The sequence below is a fragment of the Theobroma cacao genome, chromosome 8 (genome assembly GCF_000208745.1).
Source record: "Theobroma cacao cultivar B97-61/B2 chromosome 8, Criollo_cocoa_genome_V2, whole genome shotgun sequence".
NCBI lineage: Eukaryota > Viridiplantae > Streptophyta > Magnoliopsida > Malvales > Malvaceae > Theobroma > Theobroma cacao.
In genome coordinates, this window is record NC_030857.1 from 12,249,790 (window position 1) to 12,274,859 (window position 25,070).

At 30.9% G+C, this 25,070-nt stretch overlaps 1 protein-coding gene and 2 long non-coding RNA genes across 3 annotated transcripts; all 3 read left to right on the forward strand.

The window, feature by feature from the left end:
• On the forward strand, positions 8,375 to 9,589 carry LOC108663074. The gene is made up of 3 exons (XR_001928994.1): positions 8,375 to 8,414; positions 9,107 to 9,181; positions 9,552 to 9,589. It is a non-coding gene; the product is annotated as an uncharacterized LOC108663074 (long non-coding RNA).
• Positions 9,958 to 11,122, forward strand: LOC108663073. The gene is made up of 2 exons (XR_001928993.1): positions 9,958 to 10,122; positions 10,605 to 11,122. It is a non-coding gene; the product is annotated as an uncharacterized LOC108663073 (long non-coding RNA).
• LOC18592717 (transcription termination factor MTERF5, chloroplastic) lies at positions 17,916 to 21,197 on the forward strand. Its single transcript, XM_007019571.2, has 4 exons — positions 17,916 to 18,080; positions 19,153 to 19,202; positions 19,312 to 19,527; positions 19,626 to 21,197. Exons 1-4 carry the CDS (start codon positions 18,007 to 18,009, stop codon positions 20,711 to 20,713), a joined length of 1,428 nt encoding a protein of 475 aa, XP_007019633.2. The 5' UTR covers positions 17,916 to 18,006; the 3' UTR covers positions 20,714 to 21,197.

Genomic DNA, 25,070 nt, shown 5'->3' on the forward strand with positions numbered 1-25,070 from the left:
TTTTCCACCACAAATATTCTGGTATTTATCCAATCCTATCACAATTAAAATCCCTTGGTCTTGACAAGTGCTGGGGTGAAAAATTTATCGATTTACCCCTGAGACGAAAAATTTACGATTTTGCCCCTATACTCCGAAATGTACCATAATCAAATTATTTCTACTTTTCAACCTCAAATAACACTAACATTGATCAATATTAACCAAATGGGGCAAAAAACTCATTTTATAAAAATTCTCGTTTAGTCCTCTAGTGGTAAAATTACCATTTTGCCCTTGTGCTCCAAAAATACCAGGAATCATAACATTTTCACTGCTAAACATCATTTTATACTCCAATAATCATAATTATATTTCATATAATTACTCTTGGTCAAATGTGATCAAATCTTGGCTAAAATCTTCATTTTATCATCAAATGGTAAAGTGACCGTTTTGTCCCTAATCGGTCAATTTTTCGGATGGACTCCAAACTGGACCTTGAACTTCGAATCACTATTCTAAGTCATTCTGTGGGTTTCAAAATTTTCAATTTCCTCTTAGAATTTTTATTTGAACTAGTTCAAGGCTCGATTTAACTTAGTTGTACCACTCGGTACAATACCGTCTTTTAATCGAGCTTGAAAGGGTCTCACATAAGGATTGTAAATAAACTAGTGGGACAAAACTCATTCCATTGCGAAGGATTAGAAACTTTTGGCAATAAAACAAGAGTTATCAAGGTTACCTTTTTAGGAAATTGAGCACCATGAAAGAAATCAAGTACTGCCTCCATTAAATCACTCAATATGATTGTCCAACAGTGTTGGTAAAATGGTTATGAGAATCCACCCGGGTCAATTGCACTGTCTTTATTAATACAAAATACCACTTCTTTAATTTTTGTTGCCATAGGATCTGCTCATAAGCAACTATTATTATCTACATTCTAGAATATATCACCAAAAACATTTTTATTCCATGCTTTTAATCCATGTTTTAGGCGTTCTTGCTTAGCCTAAAAAGCTACCATTCCCAAACCATGAATTGGTGCTTTCCAATTTTCCACTACAAACTGCATGAAATTATGATGTTTCACCAAAGATTGCAAAAATCTGAATGAAAAGGCCTTCTTCTAGCCAAATTAGAAATGGATATTAGTAATGGGCATGGTCAAATCCATCTCGTTTTAGATGTTGCACTCAAGTAATAAAAAATAAATCTAACCATTTATGGTTATACAATATGCGGTCTAACATTTGAAACATATTAGAATCAGACCATGTAAAGGGATTACCTTCAAAACTAGCATCAAGGTGTCGGCAATCCAATAATGTCGTATCGAATTCTTCTACGGAACCACTATTTGGTGCACAACCATACAAACGTTCTTCACTACTTACTATCATATTAAAGTCTCCTACAACAATCCACAAATCCTTTAAGTCTGCTGATAGATTTTTTAAACAATCCCATAATGGTCTTCTTTCAGTTCTAGTGCATTTAGCATAAATAAAAATGGCAAGGAAAGGCCTTGACAACCACTGCATAAACAAGCTCACATGAAGACACTGCACATGATCAATCAAAACCTGACAACCAATATCAAAAGTCCAAAACACCCAAATTTTAGTTGAGCAATTGGAGATAGATCCTTCAAAGCCCAAAGGATGTTGATAATACTAAATTTTTGAAGGATCAACCATTGGCTCAAGAATAACTAATACCTTTATTTTATGGAGTTGTAATTTTTTAATTCTTTTTTGAACAACCTTACTTGTAACTCCTTGAGCATTCCATATCAAACAATTAAACATTAATAATCAAGAGAATAAAGTTCATCAAAGCTAGAATTTTTCATACCTTTTTTCTCAATTTTTTGTAACCTTCCACCAAAAGCTGAATTACTCCTTTCTAAACCAAACTATAAATCATTTGAAAAAAATGCTGCTAGTTTATAGGGTATATCTTCTTCTGATTTTCTACGTCTATGCCTTGAGGGATGGGATTCAAAAACAATATTCTTCTGCTCAATTTCTGACGATAGAACCATAACAACTTGCATGTTGGTTACAAAATTCTTTATTATCTCATAAACATTCGCCTGCTGTCCAGTAAAAAATTCCCAATGCATAGCTGAAGTGTTTTGAACAACTTTTGCTGCTTTTTTTCTATTTTTTCCTTATCGTCACATTAACATCATTATCTACAGCTTTTTTTATTATACCCTCTAAATCCAGATCATCTAAAGAGGTTTCCAAATTGCTGCTAAATTCCAATAAATTCTATAGCTTTTCTTTTTTATCATTTGGTAGCTTAACTCTATTTGGTTCAGCCACGGTTTTTTTTTTTTTTTTTTGCACCATTTGGCCTCTTAGCTTCATTTGTTACAACCATGTTACCTCCTGCATGCCATCAAAAAAATTATGCACTTCCTTTTGCATGCCAGTCGGCTGTTTACCAATATCACAACCTTTAATTTCTATTTTTTCTTCATCTGTATTTTCTACAAGTACGCTAAACTTATTAGAAGATCTAATCATAGTAGTTTTTATAGAAGAAAATTCAGATAAAATCTCAACTCCATGAGATTTTTTTTCTCCACTTTTCTCTCCTCTTTTGAGTTTTTTCTAGTGCATCTTTTTATCTTTCTTAGCCACCTGCATCTTTTTTGTTTCTTTTTCTACCATGTGCATCTTCTCTTTTCCTTTCTCATCAGCCTTCCTCGTCACTGTTCTTTCATTAAGTTGAACCATAGCTTTCACATGAGCCTTTCTATTTTTTTAGATCTCATCCCTTACTGTTTGCACTTCCAATCCCACACCCTGTAAACCATTGTTTTGGACATCTCCGACATTCTTTAAATCGTCAACATTAGATCTATGAGCCTCCATAGCCTTAAAAGTATTATTTCCTGATTTTTTGTGATTATTCCCCAACACCAAATAGTTTGATACAACATGGCCAAGATGTGAGCAATGAGTGCAATAATATGGCATGCTAGAGAACTCCACCTTCTATGTAAAGCCACTCGTAAGCAGCCTTGACTTTCTATCCTTTATGACGATCCAAATGGAGCCTATTGTTGGTTTTAAAACATCATACTCTGCACAAACTGTCACCATCCTTAGTCTAGTCCTATTGGCTGTTGACTCATCAACAGAAAGGGGATTTCCTATGGATTTTGCAATGGCCAGGAGAGCCAACTTCTCAAAGAGGTGTAGTTTGAGATTTGGAAATGAGATCCACATTGGTAAAATTGATGACTTTTTTTTTTGGACTGAAATCGAGACTTCATTTAAATACTCTCATTTTTTGGTTAGCAATAAACCATGATTGTCTACCCCAAACCCTCTTGAAATCATATTCATTGGTCAAGTTAAAGATAATATGTTTATAGTCTAACCAACAAATGGTAGATGCACCTGTAAATCCAATATTTGTGAAGGCTTGGCTGATGGTCAGTATTTTTGGCATTCTTGTAAACTTACCAGTCACAGCAAACCTGAAAGGTTGTGAGAGTTCTTTGATTTCATCCAAATAAAAAATCACAGTCGGCTTGTCCATGTGACGTATGGGTTCACAACTAGCTGGAATTATGGGAGGCTTTTCATTTGTGGCACTAGAAAGAAATGATTTTTTGATGACCCTAGGGGAAATCAACAGGGGGGATGAAGGTGTTGCCATTGGCCATGATTTGTTAGGGGGATATGGTGGCCTTCCATTGGCTAAAAAATGGGAGGGAGGGAGTGGAGGAAAGTCACCTCCAAAAAGAGAAGTTTGCATGAGAAAAAGAATTTAGGTTTTTTAAAATCGCCAAAACTTCATTGGTTATGTGATGATTTCCCTAAGGAAACAAAAGTTCTTCAATTTTAGTACCCATACTTGATCGAAATAGATTTTTAAAGCTCATAATATAAGCCAGTTTTAAAGATTTTGAAAGAATTATAAAATAGGCCTAAAATGTGTATTTAAGGGTAAACAAACCAAGGATCATTGCTTATCATGTGAAGAATTCTTTTTGGTATATTTGCATATTTTATTCCTCATAGCATGCTCTTCCATCATTTTGTTTCTTTGTTTTTTTATTTTTCACATTTTTTATTTCATTCTTTTCATTTTCCCAATTTGATGGATTAAGTTAAAGAATTTTTAAAACTCAAATTACTTTGCATTTGCCCCTTAACATAAGGCATTCTTTTGTTGCTCTTGAAATAACACTTTATCATTCATGGTTCATGAAAGGTTTTTCTTTGTACTTGGCCCCTAATATGGAAGGTGATTCTTAGTTAAAGTTTATTTAAAAAGGAATTGAATAGGCTCAAAAGGGTAATAATTAGATAACATCATATTTGGGAAGCAAAATGAAACATGGTAATTTCTCATCTCAAATATGATTATATATTTTGGAAAGCAATCCCTAGAAGAGAAAGATTTTAAGCAAAGAATGATTTTTTATTTTTATTTTTTTTGAAATCATTTGAATATCCCAAGTGCATAATGTTACTATCAATTTTTCCTTACCATTTAATCATTTTTATATTAAATTATGCAATTAGTCTCTGGTAAAGTGGTGGATTTAGTCTTTGTACAATAATTTGTAAAAATTGAGTCTCTATTCTTTCTAAAATTGATAATATCAGTCTAATTGTTGATAATGTTAAAATTTTTTCTATTATTTATGTTGACATGACATTTTCTTATTGATGTGACATTGAATATGATGATGTGTTAATGATGATGTGGTATTTTTTTATCTATTTCATAACATTCTTTTTCCTAGTTCAAATTATTTACTCTTTCCCTTAATTGTATTTTTGATTTGTTTTTTTTTTCCAATCCCATTTAAAAAATCATTGGCTTACATTGGATAATTCCACGTCTACACTTATAGAATCTATGTCATTGTTTAGTCATGTCATATCAGTACTATTATTGCATAATTCGTGAAATATCATTTCATCATTACCATGTCATCAGATTCAATGTCATATCAACAAGAAAATGCCAATGCAACACAACCAAACTCCATAGCAACAGAGATAATAGAAAATTTTTAACACATTGGACGAATATTGTTAATTTTGAAAAGTACAAGGACTCATTTTTCACAAATTACTGTACAAGACTAAATCTACCACTTTAATAGAATACAGGGACTAAATGCAAAATTTGATTTCTTTTTTTGTTTCATGCCTCATGACTCAAGCTTAGAATAAACTTTTCCAAATTGAAGGATTCACGGAGAACATCTACCTCAATCATTTGATCTTTAATAAGATGCATGCGGGTATCTAACCTAATTATATAGGGTCCATGTATCTTATATTCAAGTTTGGGACAAGTTTGGGTAGCAAGTTTAGTACCTATTTTAAATTCGAGTAAGGTACAAGTATCACTCTTGGATACTTGATACCCGAACTTAATTATTGATGTTTTTTATGAATGTTTATTTATTTGTTTTTATTATTTAGGTTGCCATTTGAAATATTTTTAAAATAATTAATTATTTAAATTTTAATTTTAATGTTTGTTTGCTTTTATAAATGTAATTATTAGTGAATTGTATGGATGTGAATTGTGAAATATAATTATTATCTTATATAGGGTTGAGTAATTGGGTGCTCATGAGTGGGTTAGAATAATTAACAAGGAGTGGATATGGTATTAGGGTTTAAATAGGACATTTTGAAAATAATTATTTGTAAAGTTCAGATACCTTATGTAAATAGTCAATTTTGGTTAATACCTATTATCTAATGAATAACTTTATAATATAATATTGTACAGAGAATAATGAGAACAATCATTATAAGTGAAGCACTATTTCACACAGAACAACTAAAACAAGTGAAGTACTACTTCACGCGAAACAATTAAAATAAGTGAAGTACTACTTCATGCAAAACAACTAGAATTCATGCAGAATAACTAGAATAAATAGAGCACTACTCCATGTGAAACAATTAATATTATTAGAATAACCACTTCACATGGATAACAGTAAAAGCAACCCGAAATAAGTGGTAAGGTTCATGGCTTACTTTCATCTTGGGATGTTCCGGAATATGAAACAATTAATATTATTAGAATAACCACTTCACATGGATAACAGTAAAAGCAACCCGAAATAAGTGGTAGGGTTCATGGCTTACTTTCATCTTAGGATGTTCTAGAGGGTTTGGCTTGGTGGCTTAGATGTGGAGATAGTCAAAAGGTATTCCTCTTAACCTTTTCTTGAAGTATAAGTGTTTCACCTTCCTACCTTGTTCTCGTGTACCTATTCACATACACCTTCTTTTTTTATACCTATTCACATACACCTTTTTCTCTAAACTTGTTCTCATGTAGCTTTTCTCGTATATCTCTTCTCTCTTACCTTATACTCGAGAACAAATCTTATTACACCCAATAACTTCAATGGTCACTCACATTATATGCCATAAAATCACCACCTTAATGTCCACATAATGTGTTATAGTAACGGTTACTCCCATTAAAGCTCTTCATAATAATGTCATTCATTAGGCGTATTAAAGCCTAGTCCTAAGTAACCGTCACTTTTGGCACTATATATTGAGTCTCACAATTCATTTAGAAGGAGTTCTATTCCTTTTAGAGCTAAGACATTCTCTTTTAGAGCTTCTCTCTCTAAATGATCTCTCTAATTCTCTTCTATTCCCTAATTCTCTTTTTATTATCTTCCACATGCCATGACACTCAGTAGTTCAGAACTTGCTCTAATCTTCCTCTTTGTTGCCTCTAACACATCCTTTTATTTGTTTGTAACACTTTCTCTATCACAAAAACCCCCTTTATATTTTAGTGACTCCACTAAGGAGGAGTGACTGCATTAAGTAAAAGTTTACTACAAAACTTTATGCTATTGGAAGAGATGGATAGTTCCTCTAGTAACCAAGATACACCTATTCCTAGTTACATCCAAGAGCTGATGAAAATGATTGAAGCTTATCGAGAGAAAATGCAAATGTTGGAAGACAATAATAGACGGGTGTTGGAGACCATATCTCAACTTGCATCCTCCGCTACCATCACTTTTCAAGCTTAACCCCGTACACCATAATGGTGATGAGAATACATCTTATGGATCCACTTCCCTAGTTGTAAACACAAATGTGAATGGAGGAAATGGAGAAAATGCAACTAATGTGGTAGGTGTTGGAAATCCCCACTTGATCAACTCCTTTGTGGTAGTTATGCCAGCAACTACCTCTATTGCAATAATCCCACCAACCACTACTTAAGGCTTTGTGACAATGGAAGAGCTCCAACTGTTATTGGATCATAAGAATAAGAGCTTTAGCTTTTTTAAATCTAATCTTAAGTTTCTTTACCCAACAAGTGTAGGTATTAAACCATATCCTAAGGGCTACACTAATTCTAAATGAAAGCAATTCAATGGTAAGACTGGTGATGCACAAGAACATGTTTTGTGGAAACACTTAAAGTAGCAAGATTGAATGATGACTTGAAGTTCAAAAGGTTCTCTAAATCTCTCACTGAAAAAGCCTATACATGGTATGTTAATCTCACTTCTGGCTCTGTTGAATCTTGGAATCAAATGTGTATGATATTTAGGGAGAAGTTCTTCTCTACTCAAGAGAAAGTTGCTTGCATTATTTGGGAGGAAAATATCAAAAGTCTAGAAAAGAACTCATGGTATATGTCAAGCCCAGCCCTATAATATACTTGCCATGTCATTCATGTATTTGACAATATGTTTGCATACTTGAATACCTCGAGAAAATCGTCAAAAGTCGATAGTGTACCTAGTGGTACAACTAAGTTGATTTAAGCCTCGAACTAGTTCAAGTAAAGATTTTAAGATGCAATTGAGAGTTATTGAATCTTAGAATGACTTAATATGATGATTCGGAGTTTAGAGATTGATTCGGAGTTAAATTGGAATTTTCATAACGTAAGGGTAAAATGGTCATTTTTCCACCTAAAGGCAAATTTGGGATGGTGGATGAAATTTTGATCAAGTTTGACTATTTGGAACATAATTTGAGCTTGAGAAGTGAAAAATTTTAATTCTGACAATTTTTTGAACATAAGGGCAAAAAGGTCATTTCACATGTCCACAAGAACGTAATTAGAATTTTTGAAATTTTACACCACCTTGACACTTGTCAAACCCATGAAATTCATTTTATACTTTGGATAATTGAGGGATTTTATGTGGCGGACAAGAAATACTTAATTATTAAGTTTTATGTATGGACCAATCACATGGTGACAAGTGTCAAGCTTTAATATTATTATATTTTCCTTTATAAACACAACTAAAACTCTCCCATCTCATTTCTCTTGGCTGGCCAAGGCAAGAACAAAAGGGAAAAAGCATAAAGCAAACCCTAGAGAAGAAAATCAAGAGAAAATTCATTGGATTTCAAGGAATTAAGCAAGTAAAGGTAAAATTTCTTAATTCTTGCTTGTGATCTACCTTTCCTATTCATTCTTTTTTAATTACCATGGTTAAAATTCAAGATCTCATGAAGGATTCATGGCTGGCCGAATTTATGGAGAGAAGATTTGATGATTTATTTGGTTAGATTTCAAGATATCTTAGTGTTTTTAGTTGTTTGGTGATGTTTAGCATGAAAAACAAGCAAGAAATTTCATGCCCTTCATCCACACTCCTTGGCTAAAATTTTAAAGAGAGAAATTGGATAATGGACTTTGATGAATTTCATGCTATTTAGGTGTTTTTAGTTGTTTTATGATGTAAGGTGTAAAAATCAAGCATGAAAATTACATGTTCTACACTAAACCTTCAATGGTTGAATTTTACAAGGAAGATATTGATGATGGATTTTTGTGATATTACGTATTATTTAACTTGTAATTGATGACTTAGAGTGTTGGAAGTGGAATCAAGTTAATTAGAGTTGAATTGGATGTATTGGCCAATTAACCGGTGTATAGATCGAATTAGGCCAATACTATTTTATTTCGATACATAATTGAAGCTACATAGAACACCATATTTAGATAATAATCCGAACATTTCGCATCCCATTTCATGCATTCATATAGAGCCTAAATTAGTTTTATAACGGTTTAGTACAAATATAGTAAATTGCTTGTTGTGCATTATGTTTAGGTGGTGAAACTTTCGATAAAGGTAAGAAGATTGTACCCGAAGTCCGGGACTAGGAGTACTTCGACTCTCGATATTGTGAGTAACCTTATTATCTTCGTAATTATCTAAAGTAGTTTTTATTCGTTTTTGTGATTTATAGAAAAATGAGTTTAAATGGTAAATCATTATGTTTTATAAGTAAAATGTGATTAAATGAAATGAGTTTTATAAATCATTTTGAAATTGAATGATGATTTTAGAAATTGAGTAATTGGAGACTGTTTGATTGTGCTGTAAATTTATGGTTTGAATTGAATGGCTTATGGTGATATTGGCATGAATGGCTGAATTGAAAATTGTATTGAAATTGTATGAACTGTTTGTTTTGCCTTAACAGGCTGGGTAGTAATATAATTGCCTTGTCATGCTGTTGAAACTTTTATTGATTTGGTGGAATATTGATTAGTCACTGCAGTGGCGGGTTTTCGTGGATCAGCCTATTAGAGAGAAACACGGTAAACCCGATTATATTTTACCTCGGTACGAGAGGCGCAGAGGGTATCTCCTGAGGTAAAGCTTTAGAGTTCACTACACGCTAAACCACCACGTGAAGGTGAACTCAGCCAATGCCAAGGAACGGCTATGCTTTTAAACGTAAAAATGTATTTTATGCGTATATGAACTTTTCTTTAACAACCTTGACGGACTCGGTTGGATGCCCCGACCAAGGTATTCCTTAGAATGAGTATTGGCACGAGCCAAATTTTTAAGAAATTCATAAGCCATGTTGATTATTTGAGTGAAATGAAATTATTTTATTTAGTTGAAATGAGTTTGAAACGTTATGAATCATAGTTCGATGAATTATTTTAAGTTGTCTCCATTTACTCGACTTTAGATATTTTAGATGATGTTTGTTTACTCACTGAGTTTATATAAACTCACCACCTTCCTTTCCACTCATTCTAAGATCAGGACAGTCCGTAATATAGCTAATTACGTCAAGGGTTATTATTGGACTCGCCTCCTCAAAAATTGTAAGTCCACAACCTTTGTTACCTTTGCTCATTCAGGGGCCCACACGTCATTGTAAATTAAATTACATACTCTGGTTATCTGTGTTACTATATGTATGGATTTATTTTATTTTTACGCTATAAAAATTATTTACGCAGAGTTCTATAAATATTATTTTATAAGAATATGGAATATTTCATTTAATATTTTTATTTTATTCTATTAGCTACAATTTCACCCTAAATGAAAGTTTTAGACATAAAAATTTGTTTTTAGTTATGAAATGTGTATTTTCCCCTATATATATTATATTTTCAGCAGGTTTAAAAATTTTTAAGAAAAATGACCAAAATGCCATTGTGAGACAGAAAATATTTTTTATTATTGTTTTGATTTGAAAATAGCTTATAATCTTTTAAAATATGATATTTAGTAATTATTGCTCACAAGGGAGGTGCGAAAACTGCTATTAAGCCTTGCGAGGTTTCGGTTGGCATTTAAGGTAATGAATGTCTATCGGGACATCGTGACGGTTGTCATGGGCTCGAGGAAAGTACCTGGTCGTGACAGAATACATCCAACACTTTAGAGAAAGGGTGTTAGATATACAATAGTGTCATGAAAAGAAGGAGTTGGTGAAGGTTTGCATTCAAGAAATGTTTAATGAGTATACGCTATACTTGGAGAATTTTACCTCTCCTAACTTTTGCTACCTCGGTGGAAGCAGCATGAAGAACCAATAATATGGTTCTCAAACAAAAGGGAGCTACTAGTTTCAATAGAAGGAATAATCCAATAGTGAATACAATTCAAGAAGAAGGTAAAAAAAGAAAAGGTCTTTTCAGAAAGGAATATTCCAGAAGAAGATGTAAGCAAGAGAGTTATTGATTACGAATTATAAGGTCCAGAACAACCCACTTATTGCTCATGTATGATACTTATATGACTTTGACTCTCCAATACTTTATGTATTGAAATTTGATATTTGGAAAGAAAAAGAAAATTCATATTTAGCCTCTAGTTTTATCACTTATACTTTAGCTATAATTATATTATATTATAGGTCGCAAGCTTTATCGCTCATTTTTTGGCCATAGTTCATCACTCTTATCTCAATTGCAAGTTTTATCACTTATACTTTGGCTACAATGATATTATGCTATTAGTCACAAGCTTTATTGCTCATTCTTTTACCATAGCTCATCATTCATATTTTGGCCGCAAGCTTTACTGCTCATATTTTGATTGTAAATGATATTTTTGTTTATTGGTCTCAAGCTTTATCGCTCATTCTTTAACCATAATTCATCATTCATATTTTAGCTATTAGCTTTATCGCTCATAATTTAGAAATAATGATGTTATGCTATTGGCCACAAGCTTTATCATTCATATATGAATGCTATGATTAGGTTATTACTCACAAATTGGCCGCAACTCTTACACTTACTTATTTAAAAGGTTGAACTAATCTCCATTACATCAATCTAAGAGTTAGCCTCTTTGATGTAAAGTTGAGACTCCTCTCTGGCCACATGTAATGAGCATGTAACATTCATGTAAATAGCATTACTCTTATGAGTCTACAAAGCTAATAAAGGAATAGTTAACTATTGAGTTCCATAGAGAAGAGTCGTTATTTTTTATAACTTGAGAAAGTATTTAATTATTCTTGAGAAGAGTCGCTATAGGAGGAAGCATCTAATCATCTTCGCAACTCCTTTTCACGATGCTTCAACAAAGCAATCTTTGCTGCAATCTCTCTCGACTTATCTAATTATTTTTTAAAAGAATCGCTATTAGAGGAAGTATCTAATCATCTTCGCAACTCTGGTTCTTCAATACAACAATCTTTGTTGCAATCTTTCTTAACTTCAATCTCAGCTTTATTAGCATCATATATGAATTGTAACATTCGTTCCCATTTTGGAGAAGTATTTGCTCATAGATTATTAGCTATCACAAGTCTGCTTTCAAATTATTTTGTTATATATGTGTTATACAAGGGCTAGAAGCACTACTAGCAAACAAAAATCTGAATACCAAAAGTGATAAGAGTGCAACTTTTAAATTTAACCAAGTGTACACAAAGTCCTTGAAATACAAGAAGAAAGGTGACTAGGAGAGAAAGGCTTATATGGTGATCACACTCAAATTGATGCATCATTCATGAGGAATAAGAGGAATTTCACCAATCTTACAAGCAACAGGTCAAAAAAGAGATAACTACTCATACACAATCTTATTATCATTATTATCTTTATGCTCATTATAATAACTTTGACTTAACATTACGCATTTTGTTTGTATTCTACAAATTTTTAGTAATATTATAAATATTATATGCACTAGCAAAACAATTATTTTATATTGCTATTAAAAAAATTCTAAAAGTTTAAATAGTTACATTTTACGATTTTATTACGTAAAAAAAATGTCACTTAAAGAAATGTAAATTAAAATCAAAATTTATTGTAGTGGCATAAATTATATTATTTATCATCATTATTAATATTTTGTAATATCTTTTATTATTATTGAAAAAAATTTTCGCAATATAGCAACACACTAAATGGTTCGCGACACCAGTGCCGCGAGCAACAGACCAAATTGTGCCACGAGCAGCATAATAAACTGTATGCGGTAATAAGAGAGAAAAGCACGTGGAACTTGGTGATTAGACTGCATAGAATTCCCCAGTTGCAGTTAGCATAAGAAATTGAACCATTTTTTATATTATTTTCAAACTGATTTAATCATATAAGTCTCTAGTGGTACAGACTTGCATTTTTAATACACAAAGTGGAGTAATCTCATCTAGAATGCTATCTACAATCTAGTTAATTATTTAATTAGAAAGGGAATGTATTGCCAGAAATATCTTGGTCGCATCCACAATCTTTAAATATATTTTATATTATACTCTTTAGTAAATGTGGAAACAACCAAATATCTTTAGCAATATTATCACCCAATTGAAGAATCATTTTCTTCAAACTCCTATCTGGAAGATAATTTCTAATGAAGAAAAAATAGATAGAACCTTATGTTTAAGGTCATATGCCTTGTGATTTGGATAAATATAAGATTTATTGGTGTGGTTTTGCAGTATATCTCAAGTGGAGTTAGAGGAAGAAAAGAACATACTTATTTGAAACAAATGGTTAACCTTCCTAAAATGATGGTTAAATTGTTAAACAAACAGATTTTGCTTTACTGTGCATGGTGGTTAAGTTCTCATAGTTTTTAAACATTAAAAAAATGCTTTATTCTTCATTAAAAAAATATAAAATATTCTTTTTTAAAAATCATTAGAAATTTTAAATAAAAACAAAAACCTCGTGGCATAAGTACCGTGAGAAACAAATAAAAGAGCTCGTGGCATAAGTACTGCAAGCTTCAAATAAAAAAAGGCACGTGCTGTGAGCAATAACTTTAGTTGGCACGCGGCTTCTTGTGTCGCGAGCTTCAATCAAAAGAGCTCTACTTAAAGGAGCTCACTAAATTGAAAGAAGCCACGGGTTCTTTCAAAAGCCTAATAGATATATTAAAAGAAACAAGAGAACCGCAGCTTGTGAGCTTCAATATTAGAAAAACCCATTTATATATACATTAAAAAAAAAAGATAACCGCAGCTTCTTCTGCTAGTAAACAAAAGAAAAAACCAAAAAGCTGACATATAGGCCAAATTTTATTTGTTTCTTTCACTCTAACTTGCCTACAAATAGAAGTTGACTTACAGGAGACTTGGTATCTTTTATTTGTTCTATTGTTTCTCTTCCTATATCTCTTTGCCTATTAAATGTTTCTATCAAAGGTTACACATGCAAGAAATTAAAAATAAAATAATAGTTATAGTTCAAAAATAAATAGGAGCATCAAAACAAGCTCTAAGACAAAAGTCAATTAAATAAAAATTTTTTCCTTGTGGTGTTTGCTTGTTTTTTGCACTTTTGCTTTCGTAATTTTACTTTTAGCTACAAATTATAAATCATCACTTGAAACAAATCCTTGTTTTAAGACAAATTTTTCTACTTTTGCTTACTGAGATTGTTTTCTTATGAAACATAAATAATGCTTGTTCTAAGTTTTTCTTCTAAAATCAAACAATTTATTTGTTTGCTTGAACATATTTATGTACATAAAAAAAAATTTCTCTTTCAATTAAAAAGCCTTATCTCATGCATGAAAATTTTTTTTTTATCATATAAAAAAATTTCATGCAGGGGCAACAAGCAAAAGAAATTCAATTTTTTGAAAAATAAGAAAATGCAAATAAAAAGAGAGAGAGAATAAACAAGAAATTATAAGAAGAAGAAAAAGAAGAACTTGCTTGCTCAAAAAGATTCATAAAAGAACAAACCTTACTTTGAATTTTGTTTTGCTTGGAATTTAAATGAAGAAAATTGTTCATAGTAAGTTTCATATTTATAAGGCATATAAAATCAAGGTTTTTATGAAAAAAGATTAACTTTCCTTTTACAATTTGTATTTTAAAAATCTTATTTTATGGAAAATATATTGTTTCATGAGCAATCAAATATTACACAAGACAGTAATATGTTACTACTTAAAGCATCATTAGCTAAGGTGTTACTGTTTAAGGCGATACTATCCGCGGTGTTACTACTTGAAGTGTTATTGTACAATACATTATAGTACAAAATAAAACTTTTACATTATAAATTAATACATAAGAATTTTTTTTAAGAAATAATTCTTATGTAAGGGGCTAACGTAGATAGTCAATTTTGGTTAGTACCTAATTTATAAAGAATTATTTTACAATATAATATTGTATAGAGAATAATAAGAACAACCACTACTTCACTTAGAATAACTAAAACAAGTTAAATACTACTTCATACAGAACAATTAGAATAAGTAAAATACTACTTCACGAAGAACAACTATAATAAGTGGAGCACTGCTCCATGTGGAATAATTAATATTATTAGAAAAACTACTTCACACGGATAGCGGTGAAAACAACTCGGAATAAATGGTAAGGTTCATGAGTTACTTTCATCTTGGGATGTTCCGAAAGGTTTGGTTTGGTGGCTTAGATGTTGAGGTAGTTAAGAGGTCTTCCTCTTAACCTTTTCTTGAAGTATTGGTGTTTCACCCTTCTACCTTGTTCTCATGTACCTGTTCACGAATATCTTCTTCTTTTATACCTATTTGCATACACTTTTTTCTCTAAACTTGTTCTAAAATAGCTTTTATTGTATATCTCTTATCGATTGCCTTATACTCGAGAACAAGTCTTATTACATTCAATTACTTCAATAATCACTCACATTATATGCTATAAAATCACCACCTTAATGTTCACATAATGTGTTACAATAACGATTACTCCTATTAAAGCTCGTTATAATAATGTTATTCATTAGGCATATTAAAACATATTATTAAATAACTGTCACTTTTTGTATTATATATAGAGCCTCACAATTCATTTATAGCATGTATGGTTGGGGGAATGGCTATTCCTAAGAAACAAATGTTCCTTTGTTTGGTTCCCACATGCTCCAAGGAATAGCCATTCCTTTAGAATGGCTATTCTCCAAAATAAGTTAAAACTAAAGAATAGCTAATACCAACACCCCCCATGGTATTAACTATTCTTTGGTTAAGGATTAGCCTTAAAAAACGATAACGATCGAAATGTCTTTTATAAGTTTGAAAAATCACATATTATATTTTATAAAAAATAATATTTTAAATTTAAAAATTAATTAAATTTATTAAAATTTGAACCATAATAATATTTAAATTATAAATAAAATATTAACATTTTAAAATGTTAATGATTAAATTATAAATAAAATATTAATATTTAAATTATCAATTATTAGTATTATTATAAGAACAAAAAAGTTTAAATTTTTAATAATATGTTATAGAAATATAGTTTAAATTTAAAAATTGATTAAAATTATTAATATTTTAATCATAATATCATTAAATTATAAGTAAAATATTAATATTTAAATGATCAATTATTAATATTTTAAATTAATTATAAATTATTGATATTTAAAAAATAAAATAAAAATAAATAATCATAATAACATTTTAATTATAAATTAAATATTAATATTTTAAAATAATAATTAGTAAATTATAATTAAAATATTAATATTTAAATTATAAATTATGAATATTTTAAATCAATTATAAAAAAATAATTTTTTTTAAAAATAAAAATAAATAATCATAATAACATTTTAAATTATAAATAATATATTAAAAATTTAAACTATTAATGATTAAAATAAAATTAAAATATTAATATTTAAATGATCAATTATTAATATTTTAAATAGATTTTAAATTATTAATATTTAAAAAATATAAATTTAAAATAAATAATCATATATATTATAAAGAGTATTTTTGTCTTTTTATACTTTATTCTTTTCTTATTTCAAAGTTATTTTTATCTACCAAATACTGTAATAAGCAATAATAACTATTATTAATCTATTACATTCGTTGTACAAAATTAGATAATAATTATTATATTTTATGTCCACCTTATTCTACTATCACAAAATAGCTATTTTATTCTATTACTATTTATTTCACTAATCAAACATAATCTTAGAGCAGTTCTCTTCTTTCAAGAGCTAATATATTCTCCTCTTGAGCTTCTCTCTAAATTCTCTTTATTTCTCTTTTACTCCTTAATTCTCTTTTTATTCTGTTCCACATTCAATATTTGAATTGTTTGGATTAGACCTAGCAATTCATGTTTTTGTGTCGTAAACGTGTCAAAAACGATTAGACACGAAACACGTTAAGGCTAAATACGAACATGACACATTTAATATTCGTATTTTAAATTTAAAATACATACATATATATATATATTTAATAAACGTATAACACGACATGACACGATTAATACGTTTATTAAATGTGTCAATATACGACATGACACGATCACTAACACGTTTAACACAATTAAATAAAAATATTTACAATTAAATATAATTTTATTATTTAAATTTAAAATCTATAATTATAAAATAATTATAATAAAACAAAAATAATAATAACATCAAATATAATAAAATTTAATATAAATAACATATATAAAATTTATTATCATATAATATGATAAAATACATCATTAACATCTAACCTTCAAATACTAATAATATAAAAAATCATTCATAATTTTCAATCGTAATAATTTCATTATTACCTTTATAAAATTAAAAAAACTTATTAAAATAATTATCTAAAATTATTTATATAAGGTTAAAATAATCTTTAACTATTAATTTTTAATATGTTAATAAACGTGTCACGTATACACGTTTAAACACGATAACACAATTAAGTAAACGTATTTAAATGTGTTTTAAACGTGTTTGTCGTGTCTGACACGTTAAAATATGAAAATTTTCGTATCTTAACGTGTCAAATACGATTAGACACGAAACACGTTAATACTAAACTCAAAATTTATTTAACTCGTATCTTCTTATGTCGTGTTAACGTGTCGTATCTAAAATTACTGAATCTAGTTTGAATCTTCCTGTCTGACACATCTTTTTATTTATTTACAATACTTCCTCTCTTTATTACAAAATCCCCCTTACTCTTTCAACTTTGATAACGAAATCTAAACCCTTTTTAACTGTCCACGACATATAAATGAAATAACGGATTGAATCAACCTCCTGTTGATTTACCCTTGCTTTTCTCTTAGAATCCTCATAAGACAATACGGCATCGTGTTATTAAGCTGTGGCAGGAATTTCACGAGCCTGATATTTGGCAGAAATCTTTGTCCTTGCCAGTATATCCTGAAACTTGAAAAAGCCTAGAAGAGTTGAAACTTGAAAAAGCATAGAAACTCTTCTGGGTTTCTAACTTGAAAGCTAAAAATGAGAGTTTTTTGTGCAATCCGGCCATCAATGGATCTCTCTTCTCTGTCCAGAGGACCCTTCCTCATTACCAGGTGCTTGCCTTACCTCTTCATTCTCTTCATTGTTTCAATATTCTTTTGACACTCCTGCATTTCCTTTCATGTTTTACTAGATGATAAAGGGAAATCAATACCTTTTTTTTTCCCATTTTATTTATTTGTAATGTTGTACAAAAGGGTATTTTGAAGTTAGATTCTTTAGTGGAAGGAATCTCACTTGTGTTTTGCCTTACTGGAAGAAAATGAGTAGAAGAAGTGAACTTTGTGTGTCTTTGTTGTTGAAACTTAGGAAGGCTTCTGGGTTTTTATTTTTGTGTTAAAATGAGCCTTTTTTTTTACCTCTTTTTACACTTATTTAGTTGGATAACTGCGGACAATATCTGTTTTGTGAAAAAAAAAAATTGAATTATTGACTTGACTCTGGTTCCTTTTGACTTCCCAATGTCACTCAGGATATGTATTTAGGTGACATGCCTAATGAATTTTGCTAAGTGGATGTGTGACAAGAACAAGGTGATTGGAAGTGAGCATATATTACCTGCAATACATATTGGTGTATTGAATGTTTGGAACTTTTCACACCGTTAGTATTGCTCTTTGTGAGTAAGTTGGTCGTAATGAGAAGAGATGGAGTTATTAAATGTGTGGAGGGACGAAAAGCAATTGTAGACAACTAAGATGTATGGGGTTCTAGTCTCGCTTTCAGATTTGGGTTATATTTGTATTCTTTATAACAAATGTTTGACTTAATTTGCAGTTTGAGATTGAACCTCAAAGGAGGTTTGATTGAGTTGGACATTTAGTGAGGCATTCAGAACACAGAGCAGAGGTTTCCTGTTCCTTAATGAAGAAATCTTAGAGCTGTAGCAAGTGATGAAACAATTAGTCTGAAGAATGGGGCAATAGATGAAATAATTTAAGAAATGGAGAATCTTGGGGTTCTTTATTAGAAGAGTGTATCTCAAAATTGAAGCAGTGTTCCTTAGATACAATTACTGATTCTGTAGTGAATTTGTGATGCTTCCAGAATGCCTGACTAAATGATGTTTCAATTGCTCAGCAGAGACAGTATGCTAAAGAGATAATTTGCTTTATTTTCTTACAGGACTCGACTTCCTTTCCCTGAGAAACTCTACTTCTGCAGAGCAAAGTTTGGTAAGCATTGTCTTTGGAGACTGTGCCAACATCAACTAACAAATGTTACCATACTTTCCCGCTTATCTTTTTCTATGGGACACTAACTCTGACTTTTGTATGTTGACAGCTGATTCTGAGGCAGATGGATCTTTTAGTTTAAGAGTGGTGCCTCCAACTCTGATTACAGCAGAAAAAGAAGAAGCTAAGGCTGTTTTAACCTTGTTCTTGAAGAAGCAAGGTCTAAGCAATGCAGTTGCTGCAAGGATCATCAACAAATCAGGCCTTTTTATTGACCACCTAGTGTCGACGCTTCATTCTGTTCATAAATCTCGGTATCTCGTAGGTTCGATTGCAATGTTATACTGTCTGTTCACCGCATAAGCATGAGTGTTGTTTTTCTAATTGGTTAAGCTGCTGAAGAAATGCTACTCGACATTGCAGGAAGAGAGCTCACAACTCTTGAGATCAGGGATGCTCTTACCCCTTACCTTGAATCTCTCCTTGAAGAGCATGGAAGAACTCTGGTCAATGTAGTTGAAAATTTTCCTGACCCACCAGTTAAAGATAAACCTGTAACGCAGGTATCTCCTCCAGATTCAGCCGTTGACTCCAAGAAGTTAAAAGCTGTCTCTCGTGTTAGTGAGACAGGCCCAGCAGGGAAGCTCCGTCCTCAAGTTCTCTACCTCATGGAGCTTGGTATGGATCTTGAGAAGATCAAGGTAATTACACGCAGATTCCCATCTTTTGCCTACTACAGTCTGGAGGGGAAAATCAAACCTGTTGTTGAGTTCCTTCTTGAACTTGGTGTGCCAAAGTCTGACATTCCCATCATTCTCAGTAAAAGGCCTCAACTGTGTGGAATCAGTCTCTCTGAAAATCTCATACCCACCATGACATTCTTAGAAAATTTGGGTGTGGACAAGAAACAGTGGGCAAAAGTTATATACCGGTTTCCTGCACTTCTTACTTATAGCAGGCAAAAGGTTAAGACAACTTTAGATTTCCTCTATGAAATGGGCATTTCGTCAGAGAATGTTGGTAAGATTCTAACACGTTGTCCAAACATAATAAGTTATAGTGTGGAGGACAAGCTACGGCCTACAGCTAAGTACTTCCGCTCATTGGGTGTTGATATTGCTGTTCTTCTACTACGATGTCCGCAGACATTTGGCCTTAGCATTGAGGCAAATTTGAAGCCTGTAACAGAATTTTTTCTTGATAAAGGATACACTGTGGAGGAAGTTGGGATTATGACTTCAAGATGTGGAGCATTATATACTTTTAGCTTGGTAGATAACTTGATACCGAAATGGGATTTCTTTTTAACCATGGATTATTCAAAGTCAGAGCTGGTTAAATTCCCTCAATATTTTGGCTACAGCTTGGAGGAGAGGATTAAACCACGAGTTGCAGTTGTAAAGGAGTCTGGTGTGAAATTACTGCTGAATCAGATTTTATCATTGTCAAGTCGTGACTTCGAAAAGGCTTTGAAGAAGAAAATTGAGAAGCAGCTTACAGACCAAGTATAACTGATTCATATAGAAAGTATCGACGTCATATTTTTTCAAGAATGAGGTTTTGCAGGTATTTTAAGACTTTTCTTTCTGATGAAGGAACGATATGATGGGAAAATGAACTTGTCATAGGGAAAAGAAAGTGCTTTCAACAGACTTCAGAGGTAACTTACCATTTCTAAGTTCAGGTGTGACTTACTGTTTTTTTTGCAAAACCTAAAAACGACCTTCTTAGGGGTTGGCCCCATTTTGTATGGAAGAACGAAGAAGCATTTAAGATGTAGATGTTATTCTAGGTCTTTTAACCCATCTTATTTTAAATTACCTTCATGGTGAGTGTATATTTTTATCCCTTCCATAGGATGTGATTATTGTGTTAGAGTTTCATTTCATGTTCTAAGTTCATTCCAACGCTTTGGGATGCATTCTGTCGCTGACTTCTGATGTGATGACATTTTAAAGTTTGAAGATGATGTCATAAGGAGCCATCTTTACTTTCCATGTGTTCTTCAAAAGGGTCACCGTTAATTCTTTGTCAACCATTTATCTGCTGCATAATGCTTATGTTCTTTGCTGCTCAAAAGGTTTTACTCCAATCCAATCCCATGAGACATGAGTAACAGAAATACATCTTGATTCTCTTTCTTTCTAAATATAACTTCCTTTTGTTCCTTTCATCTTTCATATTTCCACCTCTTTAGGGCCTAACCTGGATATTTAGTTTGATAATATTTATTAAATAAATAAATTATTATATTAATTATTGTTTCACATTTATTATTTATTAATAAGTATTTTATTTATTTATTGACATTGTGAAAAATTTTGATAATAGTTGACAAACCATTAAGCAAAGAGTTATAGTTATTCAATTACTTGGTTATCAAAATTGTTTTATGTTATAAATGTGACAAAATGATAAAAATCTATACTTGTTATACTTCTATTTAAAAACATGTTTTAATTCTATCATTGGAGTAGTGAGCTTAAAACAAACAAGTAGGTGTAACGTATGAGATACATATATATCGAATAAGATCTAATTAAAGGATACCACATAAGCTTATCACTAATCAATTATTAAAGGAAAGCTTTATTTTATATATGTATATATTTGATAGATATGCAATTTTATTATTGAGTGTCAAAACAAATTATTTTGGACTTATTTATTCAAGTAGAAATGCAAAAATAAAATAAATGGATACATTAAACTAAAGAACCCCTAAGTACACTAACTCCAGATGTAGGGATATTCGGTGCCTAAGGTTGCAATTAGGAGTCCCAAGTGTCTAAACCGCTTTAAATTAAATCTAGTCCGAACCAACATTGTCCGAGCAGAACTTATCCGAAGCTGCCCACTCGTATTAAATATGTCCAAAGCGTTGCTGTCCATTTTTGCGTTGTCTAGGCCATGGCTGTCCACAACAGCTATCTTTTCTGAAACCGTTATCACATCAATGTCTTCATCGTCCTTAACACAGGATTACTCGAACAATGAATCCTTCCCACATTAAACTTCCGCATTAAATCCACTCATGTCCGAACAGCTTGCTGCTTTATGGAATTTTGTACGAATCCTTACTAGCCTTACATACAGATTCAATACCAACCTGGTATCCATTTATCCCGTTCAAAGATATCAAACTCATTCGGTCTTTGAGGTTGTACAAAGTCTGAACCAAGTAGGACTACCCTATTGATTTAACTCCAATTCAAATCTAGTCTAATTGTGATCCTTGACTCTTGTTGTCGCATTTATCACGCAAGTACACGTATCGTTAACAAATAATATAATGAAAATTACTACATGTTTGATTCGTAGAATAAACAAGAATAGAATAGAATAGTCATTTTATGGTAATAGAATAAAGTAAGAATAGAATAGAATCATTATTTGTTATTTGGTATAGTGAATGGAATAAAGTAAGAATTGTTATTATGACTTATTGCAGTGTTCGTTGGTAAAACTAACATTGGAATAAGAAAGATATAAGTGATAAAAAGATAAAAATAACTTTTATTAGATTAACATTTATTTTCATAAAAAAACAAAACTATCCTTATTATAATTTAAATACATATGTATCCTAAAAGATAATTACCCATCATAATTATATTTTATCCCAAATACAAAAAATAATTATAATTTACTTACATATTTTTATAAATGGACAATTACTCTAAAATATAATTTAATCACATTATATTTTATCTATCATAATGAATTAAATTTTGTGCATAGATATTTATTTTTATACAATTCTTCATATATTATAGGTCATTTTCAAAATATTGTTTAGACAAAAAATTGGAGAAGAAATATTTGGGAAAAAACAAAAAAATTAATAGAAATAGAAAATCATGTCTTTTGATATATTAAATAAAAAATCATATCTTTAAAATTAGAATGATGGTCTTCAATTTTTTTTTAAAAAAAGAAGTTATGTCTTTTGACATATTAAATAGAAAATCATATCTTTGAACCAAGCATGTGGTGCTGAGAAAACATAAATGCCAAAAAGAGAAATAACGTGAGAATATTATTACACCGAATCAAAAGCCAAGGTCTAGTTTACAAAAATACACCAACCTTGAAAGTAATGGATGAATGTTCATCCTATTACATTAACTTATAGCATGCATAAAACTAATAAGGTAGCTACAATAACATCATCATTATACAACCAGTAATACAATGATAAGCTAAATAAGGTTTAGACTTGCTAATGAACCTCATAATTAGTATCAACATCAACCACAAGTGTCTGAAAGTTACAATATCATGAACTTACCTTCACAAAAAATTACAGAGCCATCCGAGCTCAACGGTCAGCAAGAAATGTCCTCAGCCATTTAAGTCTTCGGTCAAGAGTAATACTAAAAAACAACATAAGAGTTGCAGATTCAAGAAGTTTGATTGAAGCATGAACCCTTTCCCTCACTGTCAATCCCTATACTTGACTTAAAATCCCATCCAACTCTTGAGCCTCTTGTTGGATGTTTACCTCTACCCCAACACTCTTGCTGAACTTAATTCTAGCCTCTTTTATGTTTTCACCCAATATCGTGGCAATAGTAATAATTGATTTGGATGTAATAAAATCACCTATCTCATTTAGCCTTTTCATCTTCCTTGCTGAAGTAGTTTCACTTCTAGGAGTTGATGTTTGAAGTTGAATATTGGAGAAATCCTTAAAGTCGAAACTATATCTATCTAGGTTTTCACCTTCAGTTTCCTCATTTATTGTATCATTACATTCTTGCATTTCTTTGAGGACATTTGCTGCAAGTTGAGCATCTTTTCCTGTTGCACGATCTCTTGCATAAATAAAACTAAACTTATTGAAGAAAGGAAAACTCTTTCTTCTAAAAGGGGCAGCCTCCTTGTGACTTTAATAACAATAAAAAACAAGAGACTATTAGTTATAATATTATTAAAAAACTAAAATGAAAATACTTAAACAAGTTCGAACCAAAAACTTACCTGTATGTAAGATTTCCATATATGATCATCAGCAACAACCATGTTTCTTTGATCATCCCACCCAAATCCACTCGTATGTGTCCCTTGCACCATATCATATATAATAGCCCATTCTTTTTTCAAAGTCTTTATTCTAAACTCTATATGGGGTTTCACCTTCACGTTTGCATTTAGTAACTTTGTTGCAAACATATTTCAAGTTCTATTAACTAATATTCTCTAAAACCAGTGTCAACATTGTATTTTCCTAAATTGTGCAAATCAGTCAAAGCTGAAATAAGTGCAACATCTTCATGATAATTCCATTTTCTTTTGGTTCCCTTTGAACTTTGAAAAGCTAGTGCTAAAGATGCAGACATTGTTTCCTACCATACACTAAATATTTTATTATAAAAAAATAATTATAATGCTTAAAAAATAAGGGATAAAGAGATATATACAATATTATATTAAACCTTGTCAAACTTTATTCACATGATAAGAAGTACAACATAAACAACAATTAACAACAACAAATGGCAAAACATTAAGACACTAATAACAAATTAGAAAAAAGCACAACTTGTATTGACAAAGGAAAGAAACACTAAAACAGTCCTTCAATTAACAATATACCTACCAAATGTCAATCTTCATTGATGCTTGCCATTCATTAAACATTTGATTTGCTAATTCCATTCTTCAATTACTACAATCAATATACCTTTTAAATCCTTCTCAACTGCTGCATTGGTTTGAATATATTCCCCTAAATCAACTTTAATGTGATCAAAGCTCATCTCCCTCTTAATAAAATTAAGAAGCAAATAACAAGTTATAATAATGTGATTATGTTTCCTAATTGGATAAAATGATGGACTCTTAAGGATACCTCACCTTATTTTC

Bases quoted from the DNA above. Each gene is read 5' to 3' on its own strand.
- LOC18592717 (XM_007019571.2), top strand. From the start codon at position 18,007: ATGAGAGTTTTTTGTGCAATCCGGCCATCAATGGATCTCTCTTCTCTG. The intron at 19,203-19,311 runs GTAAGCATTGTC...GTATGTTGACAG, and splicing joins CTTCTGCAGAGCAAAGTTTG to CTGATTCTGAGGCAGATGGA. The intron at 19,528-19,625 runs GTTCGATTGCAA...TCGACATTGCAG, and splicing joins TAAATCTCGGTATCTCGTAG to GAAGAGAGCTCACAACTCTT.